The 27,325-nt window shown below is 36.6% G+C and overlaps 2 protein-coding genes across 13 annotated transcripts in view; one reads left to right on the top strand and one right to left on the bottom strand.

The window, feature by feature from the left end:
* PPIG (peptidylprolyl isomerase G) overlaps positions 1 to 7,565 on the bottom strand; it is a 43,053-nt gene extending 35,488 nt beyond the window's left edge. For 3 of the 11 annotated variants that reach the window (XM_043487672.1, XM_043487666.1, XM_043487670.1), the window contains exon 1: positions 7,016 to 7,295. The gene's annotated coding sequence lies outside the window, so the exon portion shown is untranslated. Of the gene's footprint in view, positions 1 to 7,015; positions 7,298 to 7,426 lie in introns of those variants that run through there. The other 8 variants (XM_043487673.1, XM_043487667.1, XM_043487671.1 and 5 more) reach the window with 4 other exon arrangements.
* Positions 7,566 to 11,392: 3,827 nt separating this feature from the next.
* Positions 11,393 to 27,325, top strand: part of FASTKD1 (FAST kinase domains 1) — a 32,600-nt gene continuing 16,667 nt past the window's right edge. The window contains exons 1-7 of one of the 2 annotated variants that reach the window (XM_043487624.1): positions 11,393 to 11,693; positions 13,253 to 13,773; positions 15,295 to 15,363; positions 20,537 to 20,662; positions 22,621 to 23,019; positions 24,712 to 24,822; positions 25,565 to 25,696. In XM_043487624.1, the coding sequence (XP_043343559.1) occupies positions 13,439 to 13,773; positions 15,295 to 15,363; positions 20,537 to 20,662; positions 22,621 to 23,019; positions 24,712 to 24,822; positions 25,565 to 25,696 (1,172 nt within the window). In that variant the 5' untranslated portion in view covers positions 11,393 to 11,693; positions 13,253 to 13,438. The other variant, XM_043487625.1, reaches the window with a different exon arrangement.

Here is a 27,325-nt window from a genome sequence, read left to right as displayed (position 1 = left end):
CCATCACCAACATCAATCACATACACAGTGAATTATATACACATAATCATATATATACACAGTGATCATGTTGTACATCTGAAACAAATTTAAAGTTATATGTCAATTACATCTAAATCAAAAGGATTTACAACAAAATATTAACACTGATAATACCTGGGTCATGAATTTAAGGGTAATTTTTATGTATTTGTTTTCCAAATTTTCTTCAACAGGTATAATTTTATAATCATGAAAATATCTTTAAAGAAATACTAACAAAATAAGATAATTTTCTTATTGAAATAGCAAAGATCTTTTAAAAGAATAATTCCCAATACAGTAAGCAAATCCTCTGGAAATGTATGTAAAAACTGTTTATACCTCAAACTGGTTTATACCTTAAAAACCCAATTGCTAGAAATCTACTGTAAGGAACTATCTTAAAAAGCCTTCATATATAAAGTTGGCCATGTTAGTGCTACTTTTATACTATCCGAAGTAGTGTTTTCAGTATTATGAAAAATGATTAGATTATGATCTCTAGTTGGACAAAATATCACAGTTGTTGCAGCAATGCTTACAGTGATCAATAATTTGGAAAATGCTCATAATTTGTTAAAAATACTTGATATAAAACAATAATGCAATATTATTATAATCACATAAACTACTCCTTCAAATTCAAAGATTTACAAAAAAAGGAAAAAAGACTGAAAGGAAATAATCACTACAGTACTTGATTTTAAGACTGGAGACTGGGGGATATATGTATGTATACGTATAGCTGATACACTATACGTGAATAACAGAAACCAATACAACACTGTAAGCCAACTATGTTCCAATTACAAAAAAAAACACACTGAAGGATGTTTTTGCCTCACTGTACTTCTTTCTACTTCTTTAACAAACATAACTGCTATTATAAATAAAAAAAATTCATAACAATAAAAAAATGTACATACAATCTAAGATTATAATGCACATGTCTCTGTGTGGTTATAATATGCATTTAGGTAACACCACACAGGGATACTTTTCTTAGAAACAGATTTAAATGATATCTTGAAATAACAAATCAAATATGCTTTAAATTTAAGAAACATGAAAGATAGCAAATTATTATTAAAAGCACTATATAAATATCTTAAGTATGTAAATGTTCTAACATTAATAGCTAATGAAGAACAATGAAAGATGGCTCAAAGCTATGTCTGTAACATTACTGGTATCAAATTTTATCTAATCAGAAATAGGATGTAGTATTCCCTCTTTAACTATTATTTCCTGTTATTACAATATCTAAAAAATGCAATACAAACACCTAGTCAATATTTTTTTTTTTTAAGAAGAGGTGGCGCTAGTGGTAAAGAACTTGCCTGCCAATGCAGGATATGTAAGAGATTCGGGTTCGATCCCTGAGCTGGGAGGAACCATGGAGGAGGGCATGGCCATCCACTCCAGTATTCTTGCCTGGAGAACCCCCTGGACAGCGGAGCCTGGTGGGCTACAGTCCATAGGGTTGCACAGAGTCTGACATAGCTGAAGCAACTCAGCATGTACACAAAGAGAAAACAATACTGACAGATACCAAAAACACAATTCGGGACAAAAATCAAGTCTACACAATTTTCAAGTCTATGCAATTTTCAATAAAATAAGTCATGAATTTTCTAAGAATAGTTCACAAAGAAAGCTTTCAGAGCAATAATCTTCAGGTGAACTGTTCACTGCATAGCTGTTTAATCTAAATGAGTTGCAGCTATTCCTGTAAAATGCAGCTATAATTTTTTCTTTAAAAAAAATCATATCAAGCAACATGCCCCATTCCTGTACAGCAACCAGCATAGTATACCCCATCAGATGAGGTACATATGTTCCAGTCTGACCTAGTTTCCACTACTGTATGTTAGCTGTTACCATTTATCATTTACTGGAGCTCTTGCATTCACCTCACCTGCCTGACTCCCTCAGAAATCTGAGTATTTGATACTTCCACCTACTTTATTTATAAAGAAAATACTTTTAAAGATAATCAGTAAAGCTAACAAGCTCATGAAAAAAGCTGAGCACACAAAAATGCATAAAATTAAGCCATAACTTTTAAAATTTTAATGTATATTCTTTGAGTTTCTTCTAAGCAGATAGAATTACAAACATTTTTATTTATCAACAGTATCATAATCACTTTAATATGTCAACAATATATAATGCAAAAAAGTTTCAAAATATTAAATGGTAGGATGTATGATATGCCATGTGCTCTTGCACTCAGTTGCGTCCAACTCTTTGTGACCCCGTGGACTGCAGCCTGCCAGGCTCCTCTGTCCATGGAATTTTGCAGGCAAGAGTACTGGAGTGGGTTACCATTTTCTACCCTAAGGGATCTTCATGACTCAGGGATTGAATCTGTGTCTCGTATGTGTCCTGCATTGGCAGGCGGATTCTTTACCACTGCTCCACCTGAAACTTTTGCAACAAATATATTTCATAAAAATATCAGAGATGAAACAAATTCATAAGTAAGAAGTTTAATCCTATAGCTCCAGACATGAAATAATTTCCATATTCACCTAAAGTAACATGAAGGTTGGAGGTGGGGGGCAGAAGGACATAGGCAACTAATTATTAAAACATATAGTAAAAAAAAACATAGTATTTGCAATCGTGCTTTGTTGCTGAGTGGTGTCCAACTCTTTGCGACCCCATGGACTGTAGACTACCAGGCTCCTCTGTCCATGGGGATTCTTCAGGCAAGAATACTGGAGTGGGTTGCCACACCTTCCTCTAGGGGATCTTCCCAACCCAGGGATTGAACCCAGGTGTCCCGAATTGCAGGAAGATTCTTTACCAGCTGAGCTGCCAGGGAAGCCCCAAAGTGAAAGTGAAATTTGTAATCAGGCAATAAATAACACAGTGACTTTATTACATTCTTCATTACATGGAATTGCATTCTTAATTCCAAGAATTACTTGGAAGTTTCACACAGTATGAGGGAGTCTGCAGAGTACTAAGTCTTGAAAAAGGAGATAGTAAATACTCTTAACTATTGCAATGACAAGCAGGTCTTTGCCCTTTCTGATTCCCTCGGTTAATTCCTAATTGTCCTTAAAGATTGAACACAGCCAAAGTACACTCTAGGAATTTCACCCTGACCCTCTGAAGTTAAAAAGATTGTTGAATTTTATTTTCATTATCATAAATTTGTCTGGAGAAGGAAATGGCAACCCCCTCCAGTATTCTTGCCTGGAGAATCCCAATGACAGAGGCGCTGGTGGGTTACATTCCATAGGGTCGCAAAAGAATCAGACAAAACTTAACAACCAAACAATAGCAAACTCCTTGAACTCAGAACCTTTCTATCTTCAACACCAAGCACAATGCCTGGTCCAGCACTACACTGCCCAACAGAATGCTAGCGAAGGCTTGAGCAGAAGACCTTGCTCAGGGCCTTTTCTCCACATGCACTGCTTCCCACGTGCAGTAGTGCTGATATGTATCTGTAATGAGCAAATCCGCTCAGCCTATCCCACAACTGAAAGGAGCTTATTCTTTAGACATGCCTACTGAGACTGCATTCTCTTAACAAAGTATCTATTTTCTTTTCTTTAAACAGAATCCACTATAAGAGAGAGCATTTTCAGTTCAAGACCAAGAAATAAAGATGGGAAGTTCTCATCTGTTTAAGTTTAATAAAACAGGTAGCAATATTCATAGAAGACTTGCACCTCTAAGTGCAATCATATTAAATTAAACTAATTAAAAGCATAGCAGATATTGAAGACTTTCAAAGATAGCAATCTAACATCACATTTTACATTACTGTCTACCTTAATGTAGTTCATAGAAATCAAATGAAAAATTAAAACGGATTGGTTAAAAGATATCTAAATATATTTACAAATGCCAGGTTGTTAGTGAACTAAGCACAAACAAACTGACATTCTGGGGTGTCAGAAAAGGCAACTATGATCTTCCATATAGTTCCTTTTCCCTTCATGTCTCTGACAGTCACAAACCTCTGCACTGATAAAAACATGATTAACAGTGTATAGGCAGTTAGTAGGGCTTCCCTGATGGCTCAGATGGTAAACAAACTGCCTGCAATGCAGGAGACCTGGGTTTGCCCTGAGTCAGGAAGATCCCCTGGAGAAGAGAATGGCTATCCACTCCAGTATTCTCGCCTGGAGAATTCCAAGGACAGAGGAGACTGGTGGGCTGCACTCCCTGGGTCACGAACACTCAGGCACGACTGAGCAACTAACTCACTTCACTTTCAGGCACTTACTAAATTCCTAAATCCTTCAGAAAACTTAAAAAGAGAAAAGCTGGTATGATGCCAAGTTTGGTGTTAAATAACTTGCTGCATGTACAATCTGAGAGACATAAAAATCTAGTACAACTATGCTAGTGCCAAACTAAAAAGCATATACCAACTGGGAAATCTCTGCTAATATTCTTAATATTGTACCTGCAATTATCTAAGCTCTTATAACAATAAACTTATCCCACTGTCTCAAGAGATAGAACCAAACCATCCTAGCAGTGTGTTATTTAATCCAGTAACTCCTAAATAAAATATTACAGACTTTTGAAGTTTGAAGGAAATAGGTAATCTGGTCCAATCTTCTAACTGTATAGACTTGGGCACAAGAAGACTAGAGAGTTGAAGTGACTGGCTCAAAGTCACAAGTGGAGGGAAAAAAAAGTAAGAGTTTTCTGGTTAAGATTATATCTTCACTGTGGAAAGTAGCTTATAACCTGTGCCTGATTCATATTGATATAAGACAAAACCCATCACAATATTGTAATTATCCTCCAATTAAAATAAAGTAGCTTATTCATAAATATTCCAGATAATGGTTACATAATTTTACTTTTTACCAAGTGACCACGATGCAAAGATTTAATTATGAATAAACCTTAAGCTAAAATTTATGTGCAATTAACAGTAGCTTATTAACATATACAATCAGGTTTCATGCAATTTAAAAATCAGTACATTAAGGAACCATTCATGATTTTAAAATAACCATTTTAATATCAAAAATTGATACCCATAAGTATGACATAATTAAATTCCAAGAACAAGTTGGTAATCATTTTAAGCCACTACTCAAACTAAAACGAAGTGTAAAACATTTCCTGTCTGGTACTAAAAGTACAAAGTCCCAGTTACAGCATACAGAGAATTTATAACACTGCCTGTAGTATATTTCAAGATGCAAGATTTGCCTTAAAGAAATAAAAATATACGGAGTTCTTATGGAGACCATATATTCATTAAACCAGGTCAAAACCACTGACACTTAAATGAAAACTAAAAACTGGTACTAATATTAAAGACAAAAAAGAAGAAAAAAAACTGTGTAGCAGAGAGATTTGCAATAAACTCTTCAAATAACTTGAATTAATTATCTATGGATTCCAACTACATATAACAAGTAAGACACCTTAGTACATGAGGATACAGAGAATAAATAATACATTCTAATCCTGTTGAAATATCCTATAAATAAAACAATAAGGGAAAACATCAACATGTATTTCTTAAAAGAGCAACACTTGAAGAACTGTAGATGGTGCCCTGACAAGTAGTAGAACTAGTTCATCCTACTATGAACTATTACCAATTTCCCGATGTATGGGAGAATGGATGCTGCCTGACAGGAAATCTAACTTAAAATAGGCAAAATATCAAAAGAATAAAGTCTTTACCTAAAGAACACAGATACTGCAAGACCACAGTATCAAGCACCAAAAATGAAAGGCCTTTAGTAAGTCACAATAAATGTAATGTATGCTTTTCCCTCATAGGGGAACCACTGAGCTCTTACTCAAAGCTAATTTTACACAGAATTTTAACAAAGCTGAATATTTACTTTTGAAGCCCACAGCTTGATAATAGCCTGAAATTAGAATATAATTTTATAGATGAAAAAAAATAGTGAGGTTCAGAAAGATGGCTGGATCAGAAAAGAACTCAAAATTTCTAACCTTGTAAGTTTGCTTACTTGTACACTCCTGACAACAGGGGAAGGCAACCCTGACAAAAGTTCGCAAAAGCAAAAACCTTAAAAAGTAAACAAAATTTTTAAAAAGGCACAGAATCCTACTACAAGACGCCATTAGGATCTCAGGACACCAATACTCTTGAACCATAAAGAAAACGTTAAGGTAAAGGGAGCTCTGTTTAAAACAGATGTATGTAATTCCTTATAGAGAAGATCCCATCTTAAATGATTAAACTAAAAAAAAAAAAAAAGAGGGGGGATAAAACGGGTAAATTTTCACATAAATAAAAAACATGAATTAGAGAAACAGCCATTCTTTTTCTGGATTTTATACCGCGACTTCAAAACTGGTTTTACACACCCCCTCTCCATCATCGGTACAAGCCGGCCATTCTTTGCCAAACGGTAATCCACAGACTCACTTTTTCTATCTGGTTTTGGCTACTGAAAATTAAGCGTACCCCCTAATTTCCACATTTAATTGTTCCTTGGACGCATTTCTGACCACTACTGCAAACACTTGGTCCTGCATAAAGTACCATTGTGGTTAGAAATGAAAATCAATGCACAAAATGGTGCTTTTACAACATTTTCAAAACGACTAAGAGTTTCCCATTCCTGCAGACCTCGATTCAGCACCTTAAAAGACTAAAGACGAGCCAAATTCGCACACTTCCCCCAAAGCATTTGGAATTCCGAAGCCATCACCTTCCTCCAAGAGTAATTCCTCCTAAAAGGCCTGCGCTGCTCACAGTTCTTCGGAAACGTGGGAGAACTTGGGAGTCAGTTCTGGGATAGAAGGGAAGAGCCTGGATTGGAGTTTGGGGAGAACTAAGTGGCCTGTGCCACTACACTACGCAAGATAGTCGCTACGAGAGGAAAAGGTCGGAGCAGGGGGAAAGCCTCTCTTCGTTCTAATCTTAACCTGAGATCCAGGCTCCCCGTCTGCCACTCTCCACCCCTAATCTGACAGGATGGCAGGTAACGCGTCCCGTGTCCCCACCTATCCTCCCACCTACCCCGCATTCGTGCTCGGTCTTACGATTTTGAAGCATCAAAATCACCCCGGCTCCCTAGAGTTCAGGCCACCGTCGCTGCCGCCATATTACAGCTTGTGCGGCAAAATGCGTCAGGGAGGGAGGTGTGCGCCCGAGAAGGGAGGGCGGGGGCTGGCAGGGGGAGGGCCATCTTCCAGGTCCGGAAGGCACGGCTGGAAGCCCTCTCCAGCAGCACCTGCTGCAAAGCTAGCGCCACGATCCTCGGGGACCCCTCTGGGGTCGGGCAGCCCCAATATCTTGAGAGGAAGACGGTTAAATCGGTCTGGGCCTATCGCGCCGGCTCCGCCCCTCTTCTAGGGCCCTTCCCGCTCTCGCACCCCGACACTGCTGCAAAGGACGGTACCGAAACAACACAGGCCCTGCGCCACCTACTTGCACCAGTCCAGTCTCCTCTTCCCGGGGTCCGGTCCTTTAAAGCGCTTCAAATCTACCGCCGCCAGAAAAGGCGCTAAAGACCACTAACCGCCTCCCTCCCCCCACAACCCAGTCCCGGCGTGGAGGGGAAACGTCGCGCCGGAAATACGTCACTTCTCGGTGGCCCGCGTCTTCTGGTGATCCCTTGCTTGCGTTACCTCACCCTCCCTGGAGTTCTAGGATTTTGGAGCGAGTTAAATGCCTGGCCCATAGGTAGCTTAATGTTTTTTGTGTAAGTTGATTGACAGCGTTTGTAACCGTTAGAATGCCAAGTCGTTCGTGAAATGAAGGCTTCACTTAATAAACATTGATTGAGCCTCTGCCAGGGTATTGGGAAGGAGACCCTACTTTCAAAGAGCTTCCCAGAACAGCTTCTAGTTAATGCTGTGACACACATTAAAAAAAAAAAAGAAAGAAATGAACAAAGTGCTATTTGAGGAAAGGAGGAAATTATAGAGGACATTAACGCCCTTTGTTGTCTTTTAAAAATTTTCTCATAGCAACCCCATGATATGTTGTTATCCTTGTTTCACAGATAAAGAAATTGAGGCTCAAGGAAGATAAGTGCCTTCCCAAATACATTGTTCCCAAATACCAAAGTAAGGCTTTGACTCCAAATCCAGTGCTTTCTGGGGAGAATACTATTTAGGACATATGTTGCTATTTAATTGTTTCAAGAGGTTAAGAGTTCCTAGATTGTTAGAATTATAATAATTCCCCCTGATATTCAGGGGAGTTGAGGGCAGTCATTGTGAAGATACGCCATGTGTTTTAAAGAAAACAGCTCCCTTGTGATGGTTAGTGTTATGTGTCAACTTGGCTAGGATATGGTGCCCAGTTATTTGGTCAAAGAATAGTCTAGATGTGGTTCCCAAGGTATATTTTAGATGTGATAAACATTTACAATTCCAAGACAAAGTAAAGCAGGGTGGAACTCATCTAATCAGCTTAAGGCCTTGAGAGCAGAGGCTGAGATTTCCTAAGGAAGAAAGCGTTGTGCCTCAAGATGGCATTATAGTAACTTTGCGTGGGTTTCCAACATGCTTGGCCTGCTGTGTTTATTTCAAACTCATGACTGCAATATCAACTCTTATGTGCACTTATAGCCTTCTCACATACCCTACAGATTTCAGACTTTCCAACCCCCACAATTGTAAGCCAATTCCTTACAATAAATCTGTTTTTCTGTAAAAACAAACAAAAAGAAACAGAGGACTTAGATTTTATTATTGTATGAAAAGAAAGTTACAATCATTAAAAATTTTCACTCCTTTATCTTTGGTAAATTAGTAATTATCAACAACAGCTGAGCATGTGGTAGGTACTTTTAAGGGTCTTCACCCATTTCATTAGCTGTAAAACTGAGAGGACAGTCTTGGCCACTTTAAGCCATTGCTTTCATTGCAGGAAAGTAGTATCATACTCATCTTCAAACGATTTAGAGGTTATGTGAGTTCACACTTTGCAGTGAGGAGGGCAATTCTTTAAAATTCTAATTTATAGTGGGCAGTATATTGAGATAGATTTTTTAAAGCATTGGTTTGACTTTTGTTAATTCAGATTCCTTAGAATATATTTTTATTTAGCTGTGATATACAAATTCATTTCTTAGATTTCTACTTGTAGAGGTAATGTGTAACATTGCTATGACATTGGTGTAGTTTCCCTCTTTCTCATCCATTCAGTTAGAGACAATCTTTGAGGATATAGTACAGATTATACCATAGTTAACATTTTGAGGTGTGCAAAGGTAGTATTACTAATTTGTTCCAGGATATACTTTTTTCTTAGAGAGATAGACTTTTATATGAAGTGACTGAAGAATTATTTAATAGTAAAGTATTAATAATTACTTAGATATAGTATACATTATAAATGGTCACATTTTAGAGGATTCCTGAAAGAAGTCTTGAAGCATCTTTACAAATGTCAATTCAAAGACTGGTGGCTGGTGGTGAACTATGACAAAGTTTTCACTATTCTTTTCTTAAGAAGAGTTGTTTTGGGGGGAAATTCCCTGCTGATCCAGTGGTTAGGACTCTAGCGCTGTCACTACTGGGACCCTGGGTTCAATCCCTGGTCAGGGAACTAAAATCCCAAAAGCCACATCTTTTCTTAGACTGTGGTAGTTGCTTTCTTTATCCGGATGTCCTTACTTAAACGAATGAAAAACTGGTGTGCTTTGCTGGGTCCCAAACATTTTGAAAGTTCAATGGTCTTTGAAATCCAAAACTTTCCCAAATAAATTTGACATGGTTTATTGTTCCAAGAAGGAAGCTCTTGCAAGTAAAAGGAAGTGTTACCTCCAACAATATGCTGGCTTAAGGAACAAAGGACTTATTTCTGTCTTAAATAACAGGTCTGGTGAGTGGGCCAGATCAAAGGGCAACTCCACTCCACATAGTCAGGACATTATGTTCCTTACATGTAATTCCAACCTACTCCAGGGCCTCGACATTGCATGATTAGGTTAGAATGTATTGCCTTGAGTTTCAGCCATCAGGAAAACATTACAAAAACTAAGATCCTGGCATCCAGTACCATCACTTCATGACAAGTAGAGAAGTGGAAACAGTGACAGATTTTATTTTCTTGGGCTCCAAAATCATTGCAGATGAAAATCATTGCAGACGGTGACTGCAGCCACAAAATTAAAAGATGCTTGCTCCTTGGAAGAAAAGCTATGACAAACCTAGACAGTGTATTAAAAAGCAGAGACATCACTTTGTCAACAAAGGTTCATATAATCAAAGCTATGGTTTTTCCAGTAGTCATGTATGGATGTGAGAATTGGGCCATAAAGAATACTGTCACTATCATTTAGGCCTATTGTTGCCGGGAGCTGGTCTGGCACTCATAGCTTAGCCTTGGTATTTCTGCTGAACATAACAATTGCACAGAATACCAACATGAAACAAGGCCACTTTCTGACTGATGCGTCAAGACCAAAACAAGACCATACCATAATCATACCTGAACTTAGACAAAACACAGTAGTGTCCAAACCACAAAAAATGACCAAACATCTACCTGTTGTGGCTAGTAGGAGTGACAGCTGCTTCTTTACCAATCCCAGCTTTAACTTAGCTTCATTCTTTCTGCCTTCTAGATAAAATTTATTAAGATGCCCAGTAAATTCCTCATAGTAGCCAATCTAGAGCAAAATCCCTGTTAAACTTTTTCAAGATAATACAAGGCCAAAAATTGATTGTGGTGATGTTCCACAACTCTGAATTACAAAAAGTCACTGAATTTTACACTGTGAATGGGTGAATTGTATGGTGTGTAAATAATTTCTCAATAAAGCTGTTAAAAACATTTGTGGTCTAGAACTGGTACCTGTCTGCCATGACACAGTGCAGAAATGAAAAGAAGTTTTGACGCTTTCGTAGCCATTCCATAGCTATTCCATACATGTTGAATATAAGAAATAAAAATCTGCACATGTCTTTTCCACATTTAAGTTTTCATATTTCACTTTTCTAAATATTCATTTATATTGTATGTTATAAAAATATCAGTGTTTCATGGACTGGCAGAAAACCTCTTAAAGTTGAGAAACAAGTACCCTAAAGGCTTCCCTGGTGGATCAGTGGTAAAGAATCCACCTGCCAATGCAGGACACGCAGGTTCCGTCTCTAGGTTAGAAAGAGCCCCTGAAGAAATGGCATCCCAGTCCAGTATTTTTGCCTGGGAAATCCATCCCATGGACATAGGAGCCTGGTGGACTATAGTCCATGCAGTCACAAAAGAGTCCCACACGACTTAGCGACTAAACAAGGACCTATAATTACAATGGTTTACGACGTGCTACCCAAGTCTCTCTCAATGAGGAACTACAATACCCAGAATTCCCTCAAAATGCGTATGCCACGTCTATCCCACGACCCTCGACGCGAGGTCCCCTGGGGCATGTAGTGCATGCTTTTGGCCGTACACGTTGGGCTCCCTCGGCCTTTTTTCCGGTTTTGGAAAGGGCACCACCAGAAGAAAGGTCTGGGATAGAAGGGAGGCGTGAGTGACATAACCAAGCCTGTTGCGTCCCATGCTAGGGGACCAGGAATAGCAATGAGTTCTGAGCCTTCCCCGCGATCCTCCAGAAAAGTTCCCTGGCGTTGAGGAAACAATTTGCCCGCAAATCAGGATCGGGTGACGGCGATAGGTTTTCTTCTTGTACCCAGCACGTTTCGGTTCCGGGGTAGAGAGTTTGGAGGCTTCCTTCCAGGTATTGTATTTCCCGGAGCGCGGAGGACTAGGGCAGGGCTGAGCTCTCTCGCAGCGGGACCGGGAGACCACATTCGTTCAGCGCCGCTGTGTGCCAAGCGCCGAGGATGCCTGCCGTTTTCAAAGGGTGCTGCTGCACTATGTACCCTGCACTATACCTGTTCACGGCGGGTACCTGCCTCTGTAGTCCCGAGATCCCTCCTTTGGTAGCGTGAGTTTCCCAAGGTCGGTTAGCTGGGTTGGTTAGACTTGACACTGGTATTCTAAGCCGTGAGCTACTTCGTCTTTCAGCTGTAGACAGGCAGGAGATTCTTGAAGATACCTTTGCTTTGTGCGGGGATTTTTGTGTCTCTGTGTGTCGCAAGTCAGGCTGGGTCAGGATTCAGTGCAGATTGCCACAGAGTAGCCAATATTGTCTCATCGTTTATTCTTCCGTGCAGACAGCTTGGCATAGCGATAGAGAGGATTCTGAGGCATACTTTTAAAATTGGTTTGTTGATGTAATGAGGCTGTTCAGGTTGAAAGAGTGAAAGAACTATGTGGTTGTCCCAGCTTCATTAGTACTAGAGTAGGTTTTTAATCTTTATGAAAGTAGCTTTTATCTGTAAAATTCAAACGATAGCATCTCTCTGGCGGGTTGAGAGAATTTATTGGGATAATACTTAAAAGTCCGTTGTAAACTGTTGTAGAAGTGTTAGATGATATGGTTTTAGTCCCGCTTTTTAACCATTGCTTCTCAACTAGAAATTTAGACATGCTTTAAAAACAAACTATTCTTTTTCACAATAATCTTTGGTTTTCATGTTGCTTCACCACACCCTGATACGTTACTTGATTTCTTCATATTTCCTGATTGGGCTCTAATCATCTCGTTTATTGCTTAAAACCTACCTAAGGCCAATATAGTGATTAAATTGTTTGGGTGCTTTTAGAGTACAAGGAGAGAGAAGCAAGAAATTATCTTGGAATTAAATATACCAGAGACTATCCTTCTGAAAAAAACATTTGAAAAATTGTGGCTATGAATTCATGGCTACTCTTTGTAAAAACTATAAAGGCATCTGGTTTTATAGTCAAATTTGAAAACTTTATGTGTCAGATTTAACATTTATTTATTTATTTTTGGCTGTGTTGGGTCTTCCTTGCTGCTCATGGGCTTTCTCTAGTTGCAGCAAGCAGGGGCTTCTCATTGCAGTGGCTTCTCTTGTTGAGGAGCACAGGCTCTAGGTTTTAGTAGCTGTGGTGCAAGGGCTTAGTTGCTCCATAGCACATAGAATCTTACCTGACCAGGGATCAAACCCGCGTCCCCTGTATTGGCAGGCAGACTCTTAAGCACTGGACCACCAGGGAAGTCCAGACTTAACATTTTTTTAGATGAAATGCAGAAAGAAACTCCTTTTCCTGGACATTTCGCTTTGGATCAAATCCTGCTCTCTGGTTCAGGCTAAGAACAAAGTCTGTAGTTATTTCAGGAAAAAAATTGTTCCTGTAATGAGAATTTTGGAATTAATTTGGTATTAATAACATAAGTATGACCATGTTAAACCAATTTCTTTACAGAAGCTGCATATTGAAATGGGATTTGGAGTCATCATAATGGAAGCAAAATACATGAAGGAAAAACAGTTATTTTTATACCAGCATATTGCACCTGACTACTAGTTACAAATGGTTTTCTTTACCTAAGAAAATTTGTGATGCAAATGAGAAGATAGTTTTTTTTCCCCTAGATTCATTGTTTACAATATGCTTTGCCTAAGAGCTATTCGTCCATTCTCCTGGAGAGTATTTCACTTTCGACCCTTTAGTTTTGAACCATTTATTAGTCAGATGAATAATTGTACAGATGAAGAGCAAATATTCGGTCTTATTGAAAAAAACAAATCCCTACTTTCAGAAAAACAAGTGGGATGTGCACTTAGTATGCTTTGGCAGTTTCAAAAGCAGAAGACCAGCTCTGTAAAAAATGTGGACTGTATCAGAAACCATCCCCAATTTCTTACTCTTCGTAATTTAGCTACAACTAAAATGGGATTCATGAGCGACAGTACCTTGGTGAATGTGTTATACATCATACAACAGTAAGTAATGTGCTTTTAGGTTTTATAAAAATGATTATAGTTTATTTTTATATTTTAACTTTATAAAAATCTCTTTGAAATGAAACGCAATGTGGTTTTTTCCCTTAAAATAGTTTTCCTGATTATCTAATATTTTAAAGATACTTGGTGGATATTCTTTCATTACAGTAATCATTCCACTGTGTATATGTGTATCAAAACTTAATACTGAAGGTGGCTTTTTGTATGCCCTCTATCCCAAGACTATGGCCAGAGGGATATTAAGGTCACCAAGAATAATTTGGAGGTTGCCAAAGACTTGTTTTTGAAGTGTTTTCAAGTCTGACCGAGAACTCTGACATTTAGAAATGAATAAGATATGAATGTTTAAAATCATGTTTTCTTTAAAAAAAAATATGTTGTACAACCTAAATATATACAATATTTGTTAATCATACATCAATAAAGCTGGAAAAAATTTAAAAAGAAAAGAAATTTTACATTATTTGGAGAGGAATTCAGCAACTGTACAAAGAAAAAAGAGCAAAAAAGTTAAAATTAATCTGTTTATTATCTCATTGGTGGAAATTATTGAAGTTAAATACTGCCTAAATAACTATAGATATCAGCACGGCACAGAGCAGAGATACGGTTGTTTTTATTAGGGCTCAGTGTATACAGAAAGGGGCTTAAGGCTTTTCTTATTTTGGGGGGGTAGGGTTAGACTAAAAAAGAATGATATACGTCTTATATCAGTGATAATACTGTTTATAGTGATATACCTATAAACAAAATAATTTTGTTTCTAAGATTTATCCTAAGAAAGTAATCTAAGATACACGTTAAGATTCCTGTACATGGTTATTCATTCCAGCATTATTTATAATATTGAAAAACTAAGATCCTAGTAAGTAGGTAAATGTTTAAAATGATATTTTATTCACATAATTAATAGTATGCAACCATTAAAAATTATGTTTTGAAGTATATGTAAAGATAACGGGCAAATGTCCACAATATAGTGTTAACTTACTAAAAGAGGCAAGATACAAACATGTGAAAGAAATACATATATTTCATTAAGTGTGCAGAAAAAGAACTGAAAAGAAATGCTACAAATTAATGATGGTGAGTGTTTATGAGTAGCAGAGTTATAAATTATTTTTATTACCCAATTGAAGTTTTTCTTTATTTTACAAGCTTTCTCTTTTAAAAATCTTTTTGTAATCAGAGCAAAGTAGTACATGTTAGGTGTACTTTTAAGATAAAATATATCATTGAACATTTTCATTGTTCAGTGGACGGCATTGAAATGTTACAGATAAAAGGATGAGAAGGGCATGGGATAAAGTATAGGTGTTTATTAGGTAGTACTGAGAAATCAGAATAATGAAATGGGATCAGACCAGAAATAAGGGCTGACTGTGTAAGAGTGTAGTAACTTGAGGTTCACTTTTGCATTATAATTCTTACTGCATATGTGCTTTTAATAATTTTAAAATGTTTCTATGTGGAAATTTATTTTCTCTTGATTTTATTGAGGTTTGGTATTGAGGCCCATGACTCATTAGTTGAAGCACTCGTTACAGAAGCATGGAGAAGACTGGAAAGGCAAGTACTCTGGGTTCTTCAGCTAAGATCAGGGTTATTCTTTTCAGGATTAGCACAGTGAAATCTTATAGGGGAAGAATAGGGAGCTGCTGCCTAACTATCAAGCTTTATTGAAATGTATTTAGGAATTTCCCTGGTGATCCTGTGGTTAAGATTGCACTTCCATTGCAGGGAGCACGGATTTGATCCATTTTGGGGAACTAAGATCCTGCATGATGCGTGATGTGGCCAAAAAATTTTTAAAAAGAAAAAAATGTATTTAAATTCAGTTTAGTTTTAGGGTTTTTTGTTTGTGTTAAGGTGTGTTTTTCTAGCACAGTGAAATCTTGTAGGAAAAGAATGGGGAATGTGTTTTTTTCCTCAAGAGAAAGAAAAATATTTCAAATATTCCTGAATGTAAGTGCTTTTAAACATATATAATTAATCAAAATATAATTAAGCTGACGTCACTGCTATTCTTGGACTATGCTTTTTAAACTTTATTTTCTGAAAGAGTTTTGCTTCAGAAGGAAAAAATTCTGAGTGATAGGCTCTCAGTAAAATCCCTAGATGTTCATAAAAAGTGAAAGAAGAACAAGTGTATGAGAAAGGAAAGATTTTACTGTTTAACAACATCTATAGGTACTTGCCTATCACTTCATTTTTATGAAGATGGATTGAATAGAGCTCATAGGTGTCTTAGAATATTTCAGGTCCACTACTGTGAATAGTATCAATTCAGATATCTTTCCTACTCTACACATGGCTATATCTTTAGCATACTTCCATAATCAATGATCATCTAAAACACGGAACAGCCAGAAAGGTGGCTGCCTGCTCACCTGTTTGTGGGGAACCTGGTGCTAAAGCATTCATAGACAATTTACTTCTGGGTCGGGGTTTCCTTTAGAGCAGAGCAGCTCCCTTCTGCGAGTCTGCCCTCGACACGGAGTTTGTAAAAAAATTAAAATAGAAAAAAAAAAGACAGAAAAAATAAAAAATATCTAGAAAAATATGAAATTTATTCAGAGTATTAGGAGTTCAGTTCAGTTCAGTAGCTGAGTCACATCCAACTCTTTGCAACCCCATGGACTACAGCACGGCAGGCTTCCCTGTCCATCACCAACTCCTGAAGCTCGCTCAAACTCATGCCCATCAAGTCAGTGATGCCATCCAACTGTCTCATTCTCTGTTGTCCCCTTTTCTTCCTGCTTGCATCTTTCCCAGCATCAGGGTGTTTTCCAATGAGTCAGTTCTTTGCATCAGGTGGCCAGAGTACTGGAGTTTCAGTTTCAGCATCAGTCCTTCCAATGAATATTCAGGACTGACTTCCTTAGGATGGACTGGTTGGATCTCCTTGCAGCCCAAGGGACTCTCAAGAGTCTTCTCCAACACCACAGTTCAAAAGCATCAGCTCTTTGGTGCTCAGCTTTCTTTATAGTTCAGCTTTCACATCCATACATGATTACTGGAAAAACCATAGCTTTGACTAGATGGATCTTAGTTAGCAAAGTAATGTCTCTGCTTTTTAATTTGCCAGAAAATTTAGAAAATTTGGAGTACAGAGAAGCCTATTATATTCTGTACTATACTATTTATATTTTGTAAGAATATATAAAAAATAATAAAAGAATACATGAAAAGCTCTTCATTTATAAAACAGCTGAGGGCTCTTAGCTGTACCAGAGGGCATTTTGGTGATTTCTGAAAACTTAGAATTTTTAAACTTAAGGGTTCTGGGTAGCCATGGTCCATTACTAGTGGGATAAAACAAATATTAATGAGCGAAAGGAAAATCAAGTTGGGAAAGAGAAAGGAGCTTTTGGAAACCACAGAACAACACTCCCTCCAAACCAAATAGTAACCTGGGGCAGAAGAGAAAGGATTGCCTAAGATAAGAAACAGTAACTATTTGTAGATGAGAGGACCAGTCATCCTCATTATTCTTTTTTAGCATATTGCTTTTTAAAGCATAAACAATGATAAATTCTTACAATTGTAGTCGTACATGACTGCAGGGTGAGCTCTGTAGGCTTTTGTGGTGTGAGCTGAGTTAAATTAAACAACGTACCCAACAGATTGCAAGGTACCCAAAGCAAAATGGCTTTCTGAGGAGGCCTTACAAATAGCTGTGAAGAGAAGAGAAGAGAAAAGCAAAGGAGAAAGGGAAAGATATTCCCATTTAATACAGAGTTCCAAAGAATAGCAAGGAGAGATAAGAAAGCCTTCCTCACTGATCAGTGCAAAGAAATAGAGGAAAGCAATAGAATGGGAAAGACTAGAGATCTCTTCAAGAAAATTAGAGATACCAAGGGAACATTTCATGCAAAGATGGGCACAATAAAAGAAAGAAATGGTATGGAACTAACAGAAGCAGAAGATAATAAGAAGAGGTGGCAAGAATACACAGAAGAACTATACAAAAAAGATCTTCATGACCCATATAATCATGATGGTATGATCACTCACCTAGAGCCAGACATCCTGGAGTGTGAAGTCAAGTGGGCCTTAGGAAGCATCACTACAAACAAAGCTAGTGGAGGTGATGGAATTCCAGTTGAGCTATTTCAGATCCTAAAAGATGATGCTGTGAAAGTGCTGCACTCAATATGCCAGCAAATTTGGAAAACTCAGCAGTGGCCACAGGACCGGAAAAGGTCAGTTTTCATTCTAATCCCAAAGAAAGGCAATGCCAAAGAATGCTCAAACTACCTCTCAATTTCACTCATTTCACACGCTAGTAAAGTAATGCTCAAAATTCTTCAAGCCGGGCTTCAACAGTACGTGAACCGAGAACTTCCAGATGTTTAAGCTGGTTTTAAAAAAGGCAGAGGAACTAGAGATCAAATTGCCAACATCCGCTGGATCTTCAAAAAAGCAAGAGAGTTCCAGAAAAACATCTATTTCTGCTTTATTGACTATGCCAAAGACTTTGACTGTGTGGATCACAGCAAACTGTGGATAATTCTTAAACAGATGGGAATACCAGACCACCTGACATGCCTGTTGAGAAACCTGTATGCAGGTCAAGAAGCAACAATTAGAACTGGACATAGAACAACAGACTGGTTCCAAATAGGAAAAGGAGTATGTCAAGGCTGTATATTGTCACCCTGCTTATTTAACTTATATGCAGAGTACATCATGAGAAATGCTGGGTTGGGTGAAGCACAAGCTGGAATCAAGATTGCCGGGAGAAATATCAATAACCTCAGATATGCAGATGACACCACCCTTATGGCAGAAAGTGAAGAAGAAACAAAGAGCCTCTTGATGAAAGTGAAAGAGGAGAGTGAAAAAGTTGGCTTAAAGCTCAACATTCAGAAAACTAAGATCATGGCATCTGGTCCCATCACTTCATGGCAAATAGATGGGGAAACAATGGAAACAGTGAGACTTATTTTTTTGGGCTCCAAAATGACTGCAGATGGTGACTGTAGCCATGAAATTAATGACGCTTACTCCTTGGAAGGAAAGTTATGACCAACCTAAATAGCATATTAAAAAGCAGAGACATCACTTTGCCAACAAAGGTCTGTCTAGTCAAGGCTATTGTTTTTCCAGTGGTCACATATGGATGTGAGAGTTGGACTATGAAGAAAGCTGAGTGCCGAAGAATTGATGCTTTTGAACTGTGGTGTTGAAGACTCTTGAGAGTCCCTTGGACTGCAAGGAGATCAACCAGTCCATCTTAAAGGAAGTCAGTCCTGAATATTCATTGGAAGGACTGATGCTGAAGCTGAAACTCCAGTCCTTTGGCCTCCAATCCTCCAAACTGATTCAAAGAACTGACTCATTTGAAAAGACCCTGATGCTGGGAAAGATTGAAGGCGGGAGGAGAAGGGGGTGATAGAGGATGAGATGGTTGGATGGCATCACTGACTCAAAGGACGTGTATTTGAGTAAACTCGGAGTTGGAGGTGGACAGGGAGGCCTGTCGTGCTACGGTCCACGGGATCACAAATGGTCTGACACAGCTGAGCAACTGAACTGAACTGGACTGACCCAACAAATCTCTGGGCTTAGAAGTTCCACATCCATTTACTGAATGGTGATTATAGTTAATCTCATTATCTAAACCTATCTGTCTTCTCACATCTAGGTTTGCGTTCTCTCTACCTGTAACTGTCTTTTTGTTGAGGGTAAGGAGACCAATCTTTGTCCTTTGGTGAGGTAGAGAGATCAGTATAATGAACTCCTAAGTACCCATCATCCAGTGTCAATAATTACCAACATATAGCAGTCTTGTTTTGTCTGGATTATCTCCAGTTCCCTCCCTACCCTTCAGTATAGTTAAAATTATGGTATAATTCTACCAGTAAATACCTTTGCTATTACATATCGTGCTCTTGTGAAATTCCTTATGCTTGTCTTTTAATGAATTCAAAGTCTTAAAAAATCTATAACAATTATCCTTTCTGCTCTTTTGTCTTGCCATTTTTGTTGAAGAAATTGGGTCATTTGTCCTATGGAAAAAAATCAAGTTTTTCAAGCATGATTATAGTAGAAATTATTTTATTTATTTTTTAAATATTTTTGGTTTTATGAGTTAATATGGGCTTTCCTGGTGGCTCAGATGGTAAAGAATCCACCTGCAATGCGGGAGACCTGGATTCCATCGCTGGGTTGGGAAGATCCCCTGGAGAAGGGAACGGCTACCCACTCCAGTATTCTTTTTCTGTGTGTGTGCTAAAAAGCAATGTCTTTTATTTAAAGTTGTTTATTTCTTTTTTGTTTTTTGCAGAAAACTTTTAATGGGTGATTTTTTAAAATTTATTTTTTAATTGAAGGATAATTGCTTTACAGAATTTTGTTGTTTTCTGTATTCTTGCCTGGAGAATCCCCATGGACAGAGAGGCTGGCAGGGTGGGTGGCAAAGAGTCAGTCACGACTGAGTGACTTTCACTTTCACATACAACTTTGAGTAGAAATTGTTCTGTCCCCTAAAAAAATTAATAAGTAAAATGATTCAAATAACTCTGAATGTTTTTTCCCCGCTTTTAAAAATCTTCTAGAAGAATCTGGCTTTTTAACTCTTAGCTTGGGTTACTTTTAAGAATAGAAAATCAACATTTTAGAAAATTCGCGTTATGTTAGTAATATATTAGTTTTTATTTTTGCCTATTTTATAACTGTATTATGTTTTAAGTGAAAATAAATAGTAAGGATCCCCTTTGTATATTTCCTTTAATAGGTTTGATATTAGTGTGCTGTCAAAATTTTCCTCTTGCCTGGCAGATCAACATTTATATTATAGTCCATTAATGGGAAAAATAGCTGATATTGTAAATAGGAACTTGGAAAACATACAGGACTTAAGGTAAGTTTATTTAGGGGCTTTGTGTTGTGGTGGAAAGATTCTGGGCTTTGAATGCACACACAGTTAGACTTGCTAGTTCCTAACTATGTGACTTTATTCTCTTGCAAGTTCACTGTCCTCACCTACAAAACAGGAATCTACTGTGCAATGTGGCTGTGGGAAGTAGACATAAAATATGTAAACTATGACACAATGTTGTTGAACTCTGTGATTTTTCCTTACTTGCAAGCTAACATGTTTGCTTGCCATCGTTATGACCTCATTTAACCTTAAATTACCTCCCTAAAGGCCCTATCTCTAAATATAGTAGGGCTATATTGCCAGTAGGGCTTTAACCTATAAATTTGTGGGGAGAGGGCATAGTTTGGTTTGTAGCCTACACCAGTGTTCATGGTAACATTAGTCACATTAGCTGAAGGGAGGAAATAACCTAAATGTCCGTCAGCAAATGAATGGACAATCAAAATTTCGTATATACCCACAATGGAGTATCATTCAACCTTCAAAAGGAAGGAAATTCTGATATATACTACAACATGTATAAACCCTGAAGACATTACGCCAAGTGAAATAAGCCAGACACAAAAGGATAGATATTGTATGAATCCCCTTTACATGAGGTACCTAGAGCAGTCAAATTCACAGAAGCAAAGTAGAATGGTAGTTGCCGGATGTTGAAGGAGGGGAGAATGGGGAATTACTATTTAATGGGTAGGAAGTTTTAGTTTGAGAAGATGAAAAAGTCCTGCAGTAGATGATGGCGATGGTTGAAAAGCAATGTGAATGTACTTAATACCACTGAACTGTGTACTTTAAAATGTTTAAAATGGTAAATTTTAAAACAGAGATATAAAAACAGAGATAATAAAAATCACTGTAAATTTTTTCAACTTTAAAAAATTCTTATAGACCCATTTGAGAATCTAATGAAATCTTTGGGTACTTCCCCACTCCAAATTGCAATTACAAATACAATTTAAAAAATCATATCCTAGTTTATGATTAAACTAAATAACAACACTAGGTTACTAATTAATGTTAATTGATGTTAACATTAAACATTTGGATTAGAGAAGCTGAAGTATTGTACAACTGGGTTTTTAAAAAATAATTTGTTTTATTGGAAAGATTGAAGAAATTTTGAAACAAAAAACTTCCAATAGTTCCACTAATTGAGATAGTGGAATGTTTGAGATAGTTTTAGATTCACATTTTCATGTCTTTTTTGTAGATGTTTTCTAATTATCATCCCCACATGTTCGTTACATCATACCTTTTACATTTTACATTCCTTATTCATTATTAGGTGTATTCTTGTATGTAGAGTTTTATGATTTTTGTATCATGTAAGAACTATCTCCTTTTGAGAAGAGAAATCTCACCTTTGTAATTTTGGTGTCTTCCACAGTGCCAGAAGATTGATTTATGTTTCTTAAAAGTGTTTATTGAGTGAAGAAATATTCATGTTCAGTATTGTCCTACTGTTATATATTAATATCAATATAGCATGAAACATTAAAAATAGGAAGTCATTCATTAGTGAGAAATATTTTGCCAATATTTTTACTGGTAGATTATAAATACAGAGGAAGGAGTAATAAAGCAAAGTCTTCTTCTGAAAATGTAGAATAAGACCTTCCATGTTGCATTCAGTTGGCTGTTGGTACAGAGTGATTTCTGAGTAAATTTCATTAAAATATTTCCCTTCAAAGTATTTATCTATAGAACAAGACATTATACACATTCAACAAAAATTATTATTCAATCCTTTTTTTGTCTGCAGGCTTTTGATTACTAGGAGATCAGAATTCAAGTTCCACTAGTATTTAAAAGAGAAATTTTGTTGTACAAAGCCTGTAGTATTTTTATCAATTCCTTTCTGTTTCTAAGCATTTAGTCTCAGAATTTTTCATTATTCTTAGATAATGTAAACCTTTTGCATCTTCTTCCTCTTTCAGGTCCTTGTCTGTTTTGATGGTCAGCATATCCTCTTTAATATCACAGCGTTTTCAAGAGAAATTAGTGAACAAAGCAGAATTACTTTTTGACACTATGGATTCTTCCCAGGTCAACACTGCAAGAAGAATAGTACAATTTCTTCGAAATATTAAATATAGCTATTACCCACTATTAGAAAGGTGTAATAAAGTATTTTTGAGCAATATGAACCATCTTGATTTGGACTCCATCAGTAAAATACTTAGTCTATACCACTCTCTACAGTTTCATAGTTTTGAGTTTATTTTAATGACTAAGAAGAGGCTAACAGAAATGATTCCTCTGTTTGACCACCCTGCTAGCTGTGTAAAATTGTTTGTAGCGTTGGGACCCATGGCAGGACCTGAAGAAAAGAAACAGTAAGTTCAGCTAAAAGCGCTTTACTTTTCCTATTGAGAATATCTGGAGTCTTCAGGCATAGATCTCCTTGCAGTTCTAGAAGTCAGAAAAGTCACTCCACTCAAAAGTAGAAGGGAGTTGAGTACTCTGCTCCTTGATCTTTCTCTGGTTATTCTAATTTATATCTCAAACTCAGTCTCCTAAGGTGTTTTGAATGGGGGTCAGTAATCCCCTGGGGGTCAACGTAGCAGTGATGAAGGAGAACATAGTATCAGTGCTATTCTTCTCCCTTCTTAGGCCACATGACTGGCGGTGGTGGTTGTGGTGGTTTAGTTACTAAGTAGTGTCCGACTCTCTTGCGAACCCGTGGTCTGTAGCCGCCCAGGCTCCTCTGTCCATGGAATTTCCCCAGCAAGAATACTGGAGTGGGTTGCCATTTCTTTCTCCAGGGGATCTTCCTGACCCAGGGATTCAACCTGTGTCTCCTGCATTGGCAAGTGGGTTTTTTAGCACTGAGCCACCAAGGAAGCCCCTGTAAAGATGAGCAAATATTAATACATGATTACTAGGTATGAGCAAACAGATTAAGTGTGATTAGTAGATTCAGTTAAGCAGGGGTTCCAGGAATTACATACTGGGTATATGTAGCTATCCTTGTTTCTGTTAGCAAAGACTTCATAGAGAGTTTTTGAGAGTCCTCTAAATTACATGAAGAAATTTAAGGGTACATTTTAAGAGACTGGATCAAGATGGAAATAAGATGATTATTAAAAAACTTTTATTGGAAGTTTTTTCTTGTCACCCAGTGCTGTTAAAATCTCTTATGCCAGGGCAGTACAAATTTTTGAGTCTCTGACTTCAGGGAATTTTTATTCTACTTGGAAGGATAAAAATATGCAATTGAAATATGTAAATACCATGACACGTCAATATAGTCTATGAGTATACTAAATAGATATAGATAGTAATTGCTGTGGGCAGACAGAAAAGTAAGAGAAAAATGTGGATTAAAATGGTTGGGGAAAAGCTATGGGAAGAAGCTGGGTTTGAAATACTTGATAAGGTTGGTGAAAAGGATGGTGTGGAACTATCCATGATGAATAGACAATTAGTTTGACATGCTTTCTTCAGATTTCATATTTTGGACTTGCCTTCTAAATTATTCTAAAAGACACTTATATACTTATCACTGAACTATTTAGATGATTTCAAAATGGACCAACTGTAAATTTTCAGTTTATAGTGTTATAATAAGTATTTAGTGTTAAGGTTTCTGTTAATATGTAGGTATGTTGACTTCCTGGTTAGATCTTAGTAAGTTTTAAAAAACTGGGGCAATATTGAAATATCAATTGTTCACTCCATAGCTCTCTCCTACTGAAGAGTTTCATTGAATTATTGTATTTTATAGCCAATGAAACCATATCTTATTTGAAAATCATTAATTAAAAACATTTCATCTATATTTTTTAAGAGACAGTTTAAGATTATACTAAGGCCTTAGTTACTTTGAAGAAAATACATTTTTCTTTATATAATAATATTTTGTGTTATCACCAATTAGGTGGGGAGGAAATTGGAATTATATATTTAATCTATTTTTTAATTTAGTTTTTGTTTATATTATTTCTATTTATTACCTAAGAACTATTATTTATAAAAATTTAATAAACTAGTCATTAATTTTCTAACATATTTTTCCTTGCTTCTAGACTTAAATCAACTATGTTATTGATGTCAGAGGAGCTGACTGGCCAGCAGGCCCTGGCAGTGATGGGAGCAATGGAAGAGATGGAAAGCAGAAATTCACGTCTGATTAAAAAGTATACTTTCCTGAAATTCTTGGTGTTAAGTTTAGTTGACATTCATAAGTTGCTTTTTTTTTTTTGAGAAAAAAATGTTTTTTTTTCCCTATAATCTTGGTTTTGAAGAAATAAGAAATTAACATTTAAGTCACTGTTTATTTTCTAAATAATTTTTCAAAACAGGTTTTTAATTGTTTACAACATCTTTCATTTCATTTGCTGCTATTCTTATTCTCAGGCAGAGGATTACAATCTAGGAAAGTGGAGAGCATAAAGTACAAGTGACTTTTTAAAAGGACAGTTTCTGTAGAACTGTTAACATCTATCTACATGGACTTGAATTGTTTCATACTATAGTTGTTACCTTGAAATTATACTGCAACATATTGGCTTTTTAAACTTGAGATTTAAGAAGAAACAAAAATATGTGGTTCAGATTGTGTATATTTATTATTTCATTATGTGTTATATATTCCTTTAAAAAATATTCCTTCTGCCCTAGTTCCTCCAATTTATTGACTGTATTTCTCATTGCTTTTATGCATCTCCATTAGAGGACCATCCTGGATTTAAGGAAGAAAATTCATTTTACATTTCTGTCGTCATCTTGAGACAGTTCTTCAAGAACAGAAAACTTTGAGTCATTCATTGCTATTTCTCTAGCACAGAGCATGGTTGGCATGAAGCAGCTCCTCAGTAAAAGTTTAAATAATAGTACATGAGTGAACTGGTTATAATACATGTTTTATCATTCTTTTAGGATTACTTCAATTCTGCATAAACATTTGGATAACTATAAACCAGTAGAGTTGTTGAGAATAACTCAAGCATTGATTTTTCTACATTTTCAAAGTAAAGAGCTTTTTGTGAAACTCAGAGAATTACTGCTTAGGTAAGATTAAAATAGATGTGTTTAAGTCTTTCATTGTATAATCTAGCCTGTTTTATTTAGTTATGTATAAGTTTAGTTTAGTTATATAAAAGTTGTTGGAACTTTCGAAGACAGAAATGGGTAGATTATTATTAAAATTGTTAAGACACTTATCTTGCTGCCTTGCCCATCCTGCTAGTGTTTGTCCTTGATATATTTTCTTTCTTTTTTTTTTTTCTGATTTTTTTTTTCCTGTATTTTTATTAGTTGGAGGCTGATTACTTCACAACATTGCAGTGGGTTTTGTCATACATTGACATGAATCAGCCATGGAGTTACATGTATTCCCCATCCCGATATACTTTCAAATAGAAGTGAGGTCAGTGGGGGGATGAGAGCTTTAGGGCATGAACACATAAAACCAAGCCTTTCTCTTTCCTGCAGCAATGGAATAACCATCCGTGAAAAGATTAGAGCTGCTGAAGAAGGCGAAACTCCATTTAGGAGTACTCATATTTGTAGGCCTCTGGTCTGCTTACTTGCCTGTTTTAAGGAATAATTAAAATTTGATTAATTAATTTATTTTAAATTTTATTTATTTATTTTTGGCTGTGTTGGGTCTTCATTGCTGCCTGGGCTTTTCTCTAAATGAAGTGAGTGGGGGCTACTCTCTAGTTGTGGTACACGGGCTTCTCATTGCAATGGCTTCTCTTGTTGCTGAGCACAGGTTCTAGACTCGCAGACTTCGGTAGCTGTGACATGTGGTGTCAGAAGTTGCAGCTCTTGGGCTCTAGAGCACAGGTTCAATAGTTGTGGCACACGGGCTTAAGTTGCTCCGTAGCATGTGGGATCTTCCTGGATCAGGGATCTAGCCTGTGTCTCCTGCATTGGCAGGTGGAGGACTCTTTATCACTGAGCCACCCGGGAAGTCCAAGGCATATTAAAATTTAAAATTTTAAAACTAAAATATGTGGTGGAAATGTTAGTAAAGTATTTTCATATGATTTTCCCTTTTATAATTAAAAAATTTTTGCATTTCTATGAATATAGAATTCATATTTCAACTAATAAGTTATTCAGCTTTCCATTGATTTTTATATTACTTTAAAATGGAGTGTTCCAAAAAAAAAAAATAAATAAAATGGAGTGTTCCATTAAAAAATTTTGACTTTAAAGATCAAAATAATGACTTGAATGAAATTAAAACCAGATTAATCTTTTTCCCTCCTCTGTTTTTCCCATCCTAGTTTGATTTCTTACTGTGATTTTTTAAAGACCAGGCATGTGACTTTATGCTGTAATCAAGACTGACATATAATTGAAAATGATTTTTACTGTAATAAAATGATATGCTATTATGGTTAAGGATTTGGACTGAGGAATAAGAGGTAGCACTTTATCAGGTGAAAATTTAGCATATTAGATATGTTACAGGAAGGTTCACTGTTTTCTTAAAGAAATAACTTTCTTATCAAGGTGATTAAATACAGGATTGTTTCTTCACTCCATATTTATTAATAACATCCACTTTCATATAGCCTCTGAATTAAGAATTTAATGTAATTAAGTTCTAAATTAGATATCATAAACTGGCCCAGAGACATGATTTATTTGGCCAGTACAGTGTTTCTTTAAATAGTAAATTACACA

Source organism: Cervus canadensis, chromosome 15 (genome assembly GCF_019320065.1).
Source record: "Cervus canadensis isolate Bull #8, Minnesota chromosome 15, ASM1932006v1, whole genome shotgun sequence".
In the NCBI taxonomy this organism is placed as follows: domain Eukaryota; kingdom Metazoa; phylum Chordata; class Mammalia; order Artiodactyla; family Cervidae; genus Cervus; species Cervus canadensis.
This window is presented reverse-complemented; position numbering and strand designations above follow the sequence as displayed.